The sequence below is a fragment of the Microtus oregoni genome, unplaced genomic scaffold (genome assembly GCF_018167655.1).
Source record: "Microtus oregoni isolate MIOR12 unplaced genomic scaffold, Mior012 000018F_ref0000195, whole genome shotgun sequence".
Classification (NCBI taxonomy): domain Eukaryota; kingdom Metazoa; phylum Chordata; class Mammalia; order Rodentia; family Cricetidae; genus Microtus; species Microtus oregoni.
The window spans coordinates 30577824-30590058 of NW_024543077.1; the positions used below are offsets into that span (position 1 = coordinate 30577824).

A 12235-nucleotide genomic window follows, 5' to 3' on the forward strand; every position below is an offset into this window, starting at 1 on the left:
ATAAAGGTGGTTTTATTATAAAAATTTAAAAATGTTTTGTAAAAGACAGTCATGGGAATACTGCATTTTAAGAAGACACACTCTGAGAACACAAACAGTCACTGATAGATTTTACACTGTTTTTGGATTAATACTTAAAAATAATCTTCTTTTACAGTTAAGAAGTGTCTTCGGAGCACCATCATTTGAATAGAAGATATTTTGCACATCAGAGTTCATCTTTGGTCTGTAATTAAGAAGAAAAATTTAAGAGCCACTAAGAAATCTTAGAATCAAGAATACTCATACCAGACAATTGAAAAAACCAACCAAACAAAAAAACCCAAGTTTTCTTTTAGGTATCTTAAGGACTCAGGACTATTTCTGGAGGGCCAGAATCACCCACCAGGTACAAAATCACACTAGGCTTCATGGGAGTGAGTGATGGAGAGCTTCAATACCCAGGGGTCTGTGTCACCACTACACCTGTGTTATAGATACTGCGTGTGAAGAGATGGCCTAGACAGAGAACGATTCAAACTTCCAATAGTTGGGGGAAGATGATGATCTGGTACCAATTCTAACTAAATCACATAAGAAATAGAAAGGAAATGAAATTGCCTCTTCTCATGCAGAGCCAAGAGAAACTGTGTGACATTGAATCCGTTTCATTACCGGCTCTGGTGACTCATACAGCACAGACAGGAATTAACATAGATGATGTACCACCGCGGGGCCAGTGAGTTAGTGGCGAATCATGTCTCAAAATAGACACACAAAACTGCAAAGAACCAGAATTTCTCCTCCTAGACGGCCACGGTGTACAGAGTCCCACCAGGCCGACAATAGCTACCAAAACTTTAACGAGCATTCAGAGCTTGTGCATTTTTCACAGGCGGTGAGCAATCACACAGACCGGTTCTTTCAAGCCAGTGGAGACAGAAGATTAGTCTTGTTACCTTTCTCCTATGGCACGTGCAAGGGAAGAGGTCATCCTCAGACTGTGGCTCTACCCGCTGCATACCCTCTCGGATTTGGGGCTTGTTCACTTGGAGACTGGCATAGCCCTATTCAACAGCAATGAGAAAAGCATTCCGTAAGGAGCTCTTCAAGTATATTCCCCGAAGGAGACACACAGGAACTTACAAGTGAAGCATTCTTTTAATGCATATGTAGTTAACTGTTACCTAGAGTGTCCTCCACATCTATCCTAAATGCTCAATACATTCCTGATTGTATAGTGAACACTGGCTGCCCATTCCAAATATACCCCTTATGAGACAACTCTGTGAGTGTGTGTGTGTGTGTGTATGTAATCTGAAGGTCACAGGAGGACATCAAATGTCTCTCTTAGTCTCTCTCCACATTACTTTTAGAGGCAGGGAGGGTCACTGAACCTGGAGCTCACTGATGGACTAGATTGGCTAGCCATGAGCCTCTTCTTGTCTCTGTTTCCCAATGCTGGGAATACAGATAAGTTCTGCCACAAATAGATCCTCACAGGGCTGCTGGGAGCTATCATTCAGCCTCATCTTGTTTTGTAGTTTTTGAGACAGGATATCACTACAGTTGGCCTATTGATATGTAGATCACACCGGTATCAAACTTGCAGCAATCCTCTGTCTTCATCTCCCTAGTGCTAGGATTACAGGTGTGTGCCACTACATCTAGCATATTCACATATAAAAAAAACATTGCTTTGTTTTTAATTATGCGTCTGAGTGTGAGTATGTGCATGAATATGAATGCCAGCAGAGGCCAAGGGGTCAGGTGTCCTGAAGCTAAGAGTTACAGGCTGTTATGATCAGTCCGACATGGGTGATGGGTTCTCCGCAAGAACAGTATGTGCTCTTAACTGCTGAGCCATCTCTCCAGCCCAAAATTGCAAATTTGTATGACTAAATATTTCTTTGTAACTACCTTCTGCTTTAAGTGAAGATAATGTTGCACAGAAGCCTCCCTAGAAGAACACAGTCCACTTCTTCCTTCCCCACCAAGGCTGCACAAGTCTGAGTCATCACTTTTCTTGATTATATTCCTATTCTGCAAGGGGCACTGTGCTTGGCGTGGATGCCACACATTAGCCAAAAAAATGACACAATCCAATGGATTGGGAAATGTTCAGGCTGTAGCCCCCTAGTCTAGCTCACTGGTTTTACTCTCTCTGAATCCCTTGACTACCCTCTAGGGAAGGTTATAAGATAGACCAGTACAAACCAGAGACAGTCCAACTTTCCTCTGTAGCAGAGCCTAAGATGTGGTGTTTGATATTTGTACTTCTAAGATAAGAATCTCAATTCAGCTCCACTGTTATTGTTTACTTCCGCGTTCTTTTTTAAGATAAGCCTTTTAAATCATCAGGTTTGTTGCAATAACAATTTATAAGTTCCTGGTCCATGAAAATAATTTTCAAGAAAGGGTATGTTATTTGGAGCCATGATTACACTTTGTACTTTGTTGAATGAAGACCTTTTCATAGCTTTACTGCTTGATTACCTACAGTACCCAGTATTGCCAAGCAGTTCCCCCACGCAAGTACTAAAGGGGTTTGACCCTGCCTAACCCCCAAATTAGATGAGCCTGGGATTGTTTGAGGGAGTACGGTCAAAGACCCCTTGAACTATCAACCTTTCAGGCCATAGGCCTTTTCCTGCTTAAGCTCCACCCCTGAGCCTAGCCCCTTAGGCCTAATATCAAAGCTTTTTACTTGATGCTGTTACATTGTTAGTATTCAACATTGTTTTTTTTAATTTTCCCCTACAGTACCCGGAACTCAACCCAATGCCTCATACATAATAGATGTCTGCTGTATAGTTAAGCTACACTCCAAGCCTAGATACTTATAGCTTAGTATTTGTGTCTAATTTTTACTAAAGTGGCACACATATGCCTTTATATTAATATACTTTTAGACAATTTTACATGAACTATTGCTTGACTATAACATATCTAACATATCTAGTCACAAGCAATATGAAAGGTGTGTGTGTGTGTGTGTGTGTGTGTGTGAGTGTGTGTGTATGTGTGTGTGTGAGTGAATGAAAATACTAACCTGGAAAAGTTTGAAGTAATAACAGAATATATCATCGCCCATTAGATTATTTCTTGCAAATTCCTGTCCTGCTTTTGCTATCTTCTTTGCCTATGGGAATTAAAAGAACACCCTTTAACGGAGCTGACTCCTTCTCTTGCAGACACATGCAAACAGACCTTCAGACCACACAGGAAGATGAGACAGAAAACTTATCTTTGGGAGTAGCCTTAAGTAGCAAAGGCGCAATTCACAGTGTACGTTTTGTTCAACCCAGAGAGGTTTGCAAGATTTGAAGGCCAAGTTGCCATGTGGGAAGTCTTAGAGATAAGCCTGCCTCGGTAAGAGGCGCTAGACGCCAGCAAAGTAACAATAACTTATCAAGGACAGAGTTGCCTGTTCTCGCTCCCTTCAGTTTTCAGCAGACCCTAAGCCTCAAGCTTAGTGGTTACTGACATTTATTGCCAGATGTGTGCTGCTTATGCCCCTATACTATCAACGCCAGAGTTCAGCAGAATGGTCAGCTAATCTAAAGTGGTGTGGTTACGTTCCCCTTGAGGGGACCTGCGGACGACCCCTGGTCAGGCAGCACCCCATGTATAGGTAGAAGCTGTATCTAAACATGAGAGTTCAGGCATGTTTCCAACCCCCCTGTGCTGCGGTTCTGCAAGGAGGAGCAAGCCTGCTAAGAGAAGGGCCTTACCTCGGCATCATGATCTTTTGCCCACTTCAGCTTCTCCAGCAGGTCGCTCAGGTTGCTTTTGACGGGAATGTAGTGCTTCCAGGGCTGCAGTTCATTGTAAAAGTGTTCGTAGTAGATGGAGTCCTGCTTTAAAACCACGCTGTCGCCTACCAGGAGGTAGGGCAAGCGGTACGCGGCCACGGTACCGTCGATATTTATTTGATACTTGTGCTGCGAAGCAAGAGCGTATAAGAGACTTCACTCTGTTCCCGTTTCTACTTTTTCCTTCCCCGTCCTATGCATCCCTTTGCCATCCTCAGGCAGACTTTCCCACTAACATTTAATGAGTGTTCTTATCACATACTATGTTGACCTAGAGCGAAAGGTTCATTTGATATGGGCCCAAATTTCCCAAACACGGCTACAGATCTATGTAGCTTTGGAGCCTGTCCTGGAACTAGCTCTTGTAGACCAGGCTGGCCTCGAACTCACAGAGATCCGCCTGCCTCTGCCTCCCGAGTGCTGGGACTAAAGGCGTGCGCCACCACCGCCCGGCTATAACACAGCTACAGATCTAACAATGAAGCAGTTAGCAAATTAATAATATGGATGCCCAGAGGCTACACCATAAGGAAAGGTAGCGGCGTGGCTTTGCAAATACTCTGCTACTTTGTTGATTAACACGTGCATCTACGACAGCACGTTCTGTGTCATGTCAACAGTATTTTTAGAATACGTCAGGGCTACATATATATAGTAAGTGACTTAATAAGTTGTGGGTTAGGGACATCTATGAATAATACTATGTGCAGAACTATGGAAACCAATAGCCCTAGATGTGGAACATTCACCAGGTCAAGAATAAAACCAAGCGACGAAATCCTGCCTCTGGGGCTGGGAGAAGGCTCAGGCTGTAAAGTGCTTGTCTTGAAAGCATGAGGACCAGAGGATGACCTCTGGACAACAGCTGGGATGGTGGCGCATGCTTGTAATGCTGGCGCTAGGGACGGGGTGACAGGTGGGTCGCTGGAGCCTGCAGGCCTGCCAGTCTAGCTTACTCGACACACTCTGGGCCTAGGAAGAAACCCTGTATAAAAACTCAGGGTGTATAGCTGCTGAGGAACGACAGTCAAGATCTTTTGGTATTTTTACACACAGACACACACACGCACCTATGAACACAGAAACAGGCATGAACACACACACACTCTCCACATCTTCTGAGAAGGGATGCCTAATCATCTCTTTTTTGTTACACTTAAAAAATTGTGTCAAGGGGCTGGAGAGATGGCTCAGAGGTTAAGAGCACTGCCTGCTCTTCCAGAGGTCCTGAGTTCAATTCCCAGTAACCACATGGTGGCTCACAACCATCTGGAATGAGGTCTGGTGCCCTCTTCTGGCCTGCAGGCATGCAAGCAGACAGAATACTGTACACTTAATAAATAAATAAATAAATGTTCAAAAAAATCATTTCAATATACATAGGTGAGAAACACCAGCGTATGAATTAATAGCACCCCTCAGGTCTACCTACTGACATAGAACCCATCAAATGAATGTCCAGCATCCACAAAGCAGAAGAGTTCGCCAGTCTCTTGTTTTCTCCTACTTTTTTGTTGACTCAAAGAACCTAAGAAACCAACAACAGGGCCTGAGAGTGGAGTGGTACCCACCGTTTGAAAAGAAGCTATCAGAAAGAGGGTTACTCCCTGGGAAACACGGGAAATCTACACCCAAGGCACAGAAAACCACCTGCCATCTCCCGAAGGCCCAGAACATGTGGATGGGTTTCACCTGGCTACCTGTCTTATATCTTCTTGTGATGCTGTCATTTGGGGGAGAAGTATTTCTAAAGTAACTTTCATACATTTGACCCAACATGCATTTATCTTAGGGGATGGCTTGGAAACAATACAGCTTTTTTTTTTTTTTTAATATTTATTATGTATACAATATTGTGTCTGTGTGTATGCCTGCAGGCCAGAAGAGGGCACCAGACCCCATTACAAATGGTTGTGAGCCACCATATGGTTGCCGGGAATTGAACTCAGGACCTTTGGAAGAGCAGGCAATGCTCTTAACCTCTGAGCCATCTCTCCAGCCCCACAATATAGCTTTCTGCAGGCTCTTAAATTCCACTAATGCTTACTCAGCATCAATGCTATGTACCCAGACTCAGGCCCCTTTCCCACGTCTCGGTAACTCATTGTGTTTTGTGACACTTCCTCATCCCCTGGAACTTGTAGACTCTAGTTCCCTTCCCCAAGGTGTCATTTATACATATAAAATTGGAAAGCAGAAAGGGATCCCGCAGACGATATCATACCTTGAAGAAATCAAAAAACGAAATGTGTTTCACAATGGGCCCATACAGGCTCTCATCATGCTTAAAGAAGAAGAAATTGGTGAAAGCAGCATCGATGAGCTCTGGGTGTTTCCTGCTAAGTTTGACCAGCTCCAGTCTCTCTTTGCGGCTGTCACGGCCCCTCCACACAGCTGTGGCGTTCTTCCTTTCCCAGGGAGGCCCTGTGTTAGCTTGTACCGACATCATGTCCAGACTGACTCTAAAAGACAGGAAGCGGAACATGTCTTCCTCCCGAACTGTCAATTCGCGCGATCAGAGAGAAAAGGACTCCCTAAAGCGAGCAAACCAAGGCCCGGGGTCAACCCTGACCATGTCTCACCGGCCCATGGTTTCGAGGACAGAGTCAGTCAGGTCGTAGGTAGGCATCACGATATCCCTGGAGTCTGTGGAGCCACACCAAGAAAAGATGGGCTGGATGTTCGGATTTGATTTCTTTTTTTCCAAAGGCCAGTCCCCCAGGTTGACAAAAAACTCCACATCTGGCATTCTCACCTGGGGGTGGGGAAGGACAAGAGCTTATTCATAGTATTTGTACGGCACAGGATCACACACTCATCGGCTAACAACAGGAGATGATGCTTCTCTGTAATCCTCACAGTTGTGAGACAGAGGCGGCCGGAGGAACATGAACTGGAGGCCAGTGTGTTATATAGTTAATGTGAGGCCAGTCTGGGTTACATAATGAGCTCAGAGCCAGCCTGGGCAAGACACTGCCTCCAAAAACGGAGAAAGGAAAGTACAGAGGCATTTGCTGTCCATACATGTAAGCACATGATGTACATATACAAAAACGTCACAATGAAACTCATCATTTGGTATGTTGATTTAACAAAATTAGTCACTGTACAACTAAAAGGCCAATCTTTCCAACTGTGGGCAAGGACAATGACTTCAGATTAAATGAACAGAAACTGGTCAGAAAATGGTCACGTGGATAAAGAGCTTCAGTTTGCTTTCTGTGGTGTCCATGTTGGTCAGTAGACTTACTATAAAACCAAGAAGCTGGCAAAGTTAATTTTTCTATTGTTCCAATACTGCCAAGAGACTCTAATGAGATGGGGGGTAGGGGATGAGAGAGAGGAGAGTGGAGGGAGGGAGGAAGGGAGGGAGGAAGAGTTGCTGGGAAACACAACACTTAAGGCTGAGACATTTTCTTTCCTGATGGAGGAAGGTCATTGGCTAATAAAGGAACTGCCTTGGCCCATTTTATTGGTTAGAAGATAGGTGGGAGGAGTAAACAGAACAGAACGCTGGGAGGAAGAGGAAGTGAGCTCAGACTCCACAGCTCTCCTCTTGGGAGCAGACGCCTCAGAGAGACGCCATGCTCCTGGATCCTGGGCAGATGCACGCTATGAAGCTCCGACCCAGGATCGACATAGGCTAGAATCTTCCCGGTAAGCGCACCTAGGGGCGCAACACAGATGATTAGAAATGGGCTAAATTAATATGTGAGAATTAGCCTAGAAGAGGCTAGAGCTAAAGGGCCAAGCAGTGTTTAAATGAATACAGTTTGTGTGTTGTTATTTCGGGTAAAGCTAGCCGTGCAGGTGGCTGGGGTGTTGGGGATGCAGCCCCGCCGCCCCTTATTACTACACTTTCCATGTGGCATTGCTATAGATTGTCTTACCCCCACAAGACATGCTTAAGTCCTAAACCCCAATGCCTTAGAGTGACCTTATTTGGAAATCAGACATTGTAGATTTAATTAATTTAAATGAGGCTACACAAGAATGTGTGTGTGTGGGGGGCTGTTATAGAGGCCCAAAGAGGCCAAAATTCAGAGAGTTAGGAACTTGTTTCAAGTTCATTCAACTTTATTGTGCTTCTAACTCAAAGGTCTCACCTAGTAGTAAAGCAGAGAGTTCTGCTATCTCAAAGCTGTTGTCAAGAGGTGTGGCTACTTGCCAGACCTCCTGTTCCTGAAGTAGGAAAGCAGTCGGTTCCTACCTAAAACAAAAGTCTAAGGATCCAACAGTTCCCTTAATGGAAATCACTTGTGATTCCACCCAGGGAGTGGTTTGCCTACAGAGTGTTTGGTCTAGTGATGAATGTAGCCCGTGACTTTCAATTCGTATGTTAATACAGTCTTTTGCTTTACTCCTCCCTTTTGGGGTCAGGGGTATATTAGCCAGTTGGAAATCAAAGACGGGTGAATTTTCAGTACTCACTGAGAAATTCCCTCCCAATATTATCCTGTATGTTTCTGCGTTTTATCATTTTCGTTCGTGTCTTCATAGTCTTTACTATGTTTCTAAATTCTCATTCTTCCACTCTGGAGAAAGGTATTTTTGTTGAGGCTGGCCCCTAACAAACTGTTAAACCAATGCAATTGGCATCTTTGGGAGAGAAGAAGGAAGAGGGATGGGAGGAGATGCAGAGACTCGGATTCTTTTTTTTTTTTGGATTTTCGAGACAGGGTTTCTCCGTAGCTTTTGGTTCCTGTCCTGGAACTAGCTCTTCTAGACCAGGCTGGCCTTGAGACTCAGATTCTTGAGGGCAGAAGGCCATGTGACAAGAGGCAGAGAAGGGAAGGCCAAGAATAGAGGATCACCGGAAGCTAGGAAGAGGCGAGAAGGACGGCCAGAGTCTTAGGAGTATGACCCTTCAACACTTTGATTTCAGACTGGTGGCCTCAGAAATTATCCTCTGCTGTTTTAAGCTACTATAGCAGCCCTTAATAACCAACACATGTTTCAAGAAAAAAATAAAACAAAAAACAAACCAGAACTTTAGGATAGCAGAATAGAAGGCACCAGAATAGAACACCCCTAATATTGATGTTAATGATGTCTGAAAAATCAAACTGTAAAATATAGATTGACATTGTCTATCATAATGCGGAGAAGACCTACTAACCTTTCTAGTCAATGAGAGCAGTATGGCATCCATGAAAATCCTAAAGCCGACATGCTCACCGTGAGTCTTGATATAAACCTAGAAGAGAATTGGACATTTAGTAAGTGAGTGAAAAAGCCCCAGCAGACGTCGCTGAAGAAAAGACTTGTGAAAAGATGCACATAGGATGATGTTTAACAAAAGTAACCATGTGTAATCAGATGCTCAAAACATACAGAGTCCAGAAAAACAAGCACACTTTGAGCATACTGACCTTATTGTCCTTTAAGGTATAGTGACACAGGCTCTGCCTCTGTCCGAATCGTTTTGGGATCTCTGCTGCAATCTTTTCGGGATCAACAGTCGGGAAATGTGCCAGATCTTTCTGAATCTGGGTGATGTTTTCTGGACAGTTCATCTCCCGTAGCCAGGCTGCGCTGTCTTCCAAAGGGCAGTCACAGTTCTCATGATAAACCGGCCCTATTCATGCATAAACAACACAGTGGTGAACATTTCATTCAGCAACTGAATCATAGTAAACACATACGTAATGATCTGTCCTGTCCCTTTAAGAGACAAGCCCAGCCCAAGCCCCCATCTGCTGAGCCAGGTAGATCTTCCTTCCTGCTTGCAGCCTTTCCTGTCTCTCTAGAGTAGAGGCAGCTTCTGTCTTTCCCTTTCCCTTACCCCCTCTGCTCTTCTCCAGGGCTCTCCTTTCCCCTCTATAACCCACCAAATAAATATCCACCCTCACTCTGCATGGTGTGCCTATCTGTCTGTCTCTTGCCTCCCAGGGGTACCTGCACCATGGTTTGGCATGCCCATCCATCTGCCTCTCCTTGTAGGACTGGCTGCCCCATTGAGGTCTCTCACCTACCACGCGGCTCCCTGCCTGGGACTTTGTGGCCCTCTGTAGCCACTTGGGGAACTGCACCCTCCCTGCCTGGGACTGCTGCTCTCGGGACCTGCAGCTCACTGCCTGCCAACTAGGGGACCTGCAGCATTTTACTTTTACCATAACAACATACTCCACGAATTGCTGTCTGTCTTCTATCCTATCAGCTTCTCACAGCTCTCCTTCCTATATTTTTCTACTCTGGCCTGCTTTTCACAGGAGCAAATCAAGCCAATGGGTAATAATTCATGTTCTATATAGATATAATTCCTTACTCTATAATTCCTACACCTAAGAATAATCGTGGGGCTGGAAAAAATGACTTAGCAGTTTAAGAGTGCTTGCTGCTCTGGCAGAGGACCTACCTATGTGAGGTTCCTAGAAACCACAACCACCTCTAACTTCAGGCCTAAGGGATCCGATACCTCTCTGGTCTCTGGGATACCAACATACCCCCATTATAGACACACATACATATATATTTTTTTTAATAATAACCAAATAGTGGCAAAAGAATGAGGAATCTGAGTTCTGAAGAATAAAACTGAAATAAATTACTATTTTACTGGTTTATTATACAAATAAGTTTTTAGGGTGTCTACAGTACTTTTCTCAAGGGGCAAACCATTGCTAGTAACAGCGGAAGTAAACAAAGGACTCCTACCCCCTCTTTTTTTTTTTCAGAGAAAAAGAAATATAAAGAGGTGAAGATAATCCTATAAACATATGGTCTCATTACTATCACAGTGATTAATTATATATTTATAAAAATAAATGTATAAAGAAATGGTAACATAAAATCTGCACTGGTACTGCATTATTCCTTTCTGAAATCCTCAAATTCCATCCTGACCTATTCAATAGGTGACAATGGAATTTATATACACTTTAATGCTTCGCAGATTGGATTGTACCATGGAGTCCCATTAGAATATAAGAGAACAATTCAGACAGTTAAAAAAAAAAAAGAATCCTCAATTTTCTTGTGGTTTCATCTTCCTTGAAAGGGAAAATGAGAAAGTTCTCTTCTGGTCTTATGAGAGAAAATAGCAGAGAATTTCTCTATCATAGTGGGCTGGCAATGACAACCAAACCAAAGATCAGTCCCTTTTTCTGCTTCAAGCCACCTCACTGGCCTCAAACTCACAGAGGTACTTGCCTCCTGCGCTCCTCAGGGACCTGGTATCAAAGGTGGGTGCCACTGGCAATTTTAGTGATGATTATCAGTTACTTTTCATTCATTCATTCCTTCCTTACTTCCTTCCTTCATTCATTCAAGAATTATCTATGACAAGTATCTAACTTGATTTTTTTATTTACTTATTTTTTTCCATTTTTATTATACGTATAGGTGTTTTGTTTGCATGTATATCCTGTAGTGCCTTTGGAGGCGAGAAAAGGGTATCAGACCCCTGTCCTGAAGTTATAGGCATGAGCTGCCATTATGTGGGCTGGGAATCAAACCCAGGTCCTTTGCGAAAGCAATCACTGTTCTTAACCACTGGGCAATCTTTTCAGCCCTGGTGATTCTTTTTTATAGCTAAGATTTGCACATACATGAACACGAAATAAATAAAGTCTGAAGTAGTACAGCCTAGAAGAGAGAATGGTTTCAATGGTAAGTATGGTTTTCTGAAACTTTGTTTCAATTTCATATATTCATATACACATCAATTTTCACATATATATATGAAAGGTATTTATATATATAAAGGTATGTTATATCTCTTATAAGCTGTGTTCCAAACGATTTATAAAATCTTGTTGTACATTATGCATTAAAAACCTCTCTAATGGCAAAACACTTATTATTACAAATTATGTGTCTATGGATGCAGGTGCCTTTGGACAGATACCCTCTTCCCTGAAGCTAGAGTTCCAGCTGGCTGTAAGCCACCTACATGGCTGCTGGGACCCAAACTCTGCTCTTTGGCAAGAGCAGCATGCGATCCCCACCATTGAGCCATCCTTCCAGTCTTCAAACTTGATTATGCTCACTGATGTGTCTTTAGGGAGTAACTTCTCTAGGAATGTTTCTTGGTCTTCAGTGAATTATACTCAGTGTCTCTCTTTTGGCAGGTCTCCTAATTTAGCTTTCAATTAATGAAACATCTAGTGTTTTCTTTCAGTGAAAAAAGCATGCTAAGTTTTTTGAAGGAATTCTTCTTGATGGCACGCCATGTATTTCTGTGTTCAAATCCTATATCATAAAATTTCATTTCAAAATACCTCTTAAAACATAAGGAGACTTGGCCACATGTTGACCGTGGTGCTTAACCTCTATCTTCAGACTTCTGTAGCTTGCATACATTCTGTATCTCACTATGAAGGACCCATCTTTTCGATCTAAAACTTGGACGCCAACTCTCGTAAACTGCTCATCAGGTGCTGAGATTTTAACCTGGAACACCTTTTCACCTGGCGAAGATGTGAACCTGTGATGGGAAG

At 43.3% G+C, this 12235-nt stretch overlaps 1 protein-coding gene across 1 annotated transcript in view; it reads right to left on the reverse strand.

The window, feature by feature from the left end:
* Poglut2 (protein O-glucosyltransferase 2) overlaps positions 1–12235 on the reverse strand; it is a 14192-nt gene continuing 1957 nt past the window's right edge. Inside the window, exons 3-11 of the mRNA XM_041668065.1 lie at positions 12017–12222; positions 9167–9372; positions 8914–8991; positions 6377–6549; positions 6019–6256; positions 3714–3923; positions 3032–3121; positions 939–1046; positions 1–226 (exon numbers count right to left, since the gene is read on the reverse strand). Of these exons, the coding sequence (XP_041523999.1) occupies positions 209–226; positions 939–1046; positions 3032–3121; positions 3714–3923; positions 6019–6256; positions 6377–6549; positions 8914–8991; positions 9167–9372; positions 12017–12222 (1327 nt within the window). The 3' untranslated portion in view covers positions 1–208. The remainder of the gene's footprint in view (positions 227–938; positions 1047–3031; positions 3122–3713; positions 3924–6018; positions 6257–6376; positions 6550–8913; positions 8992–9166; positions 9373–12016; positions 12223–12235) is intronic.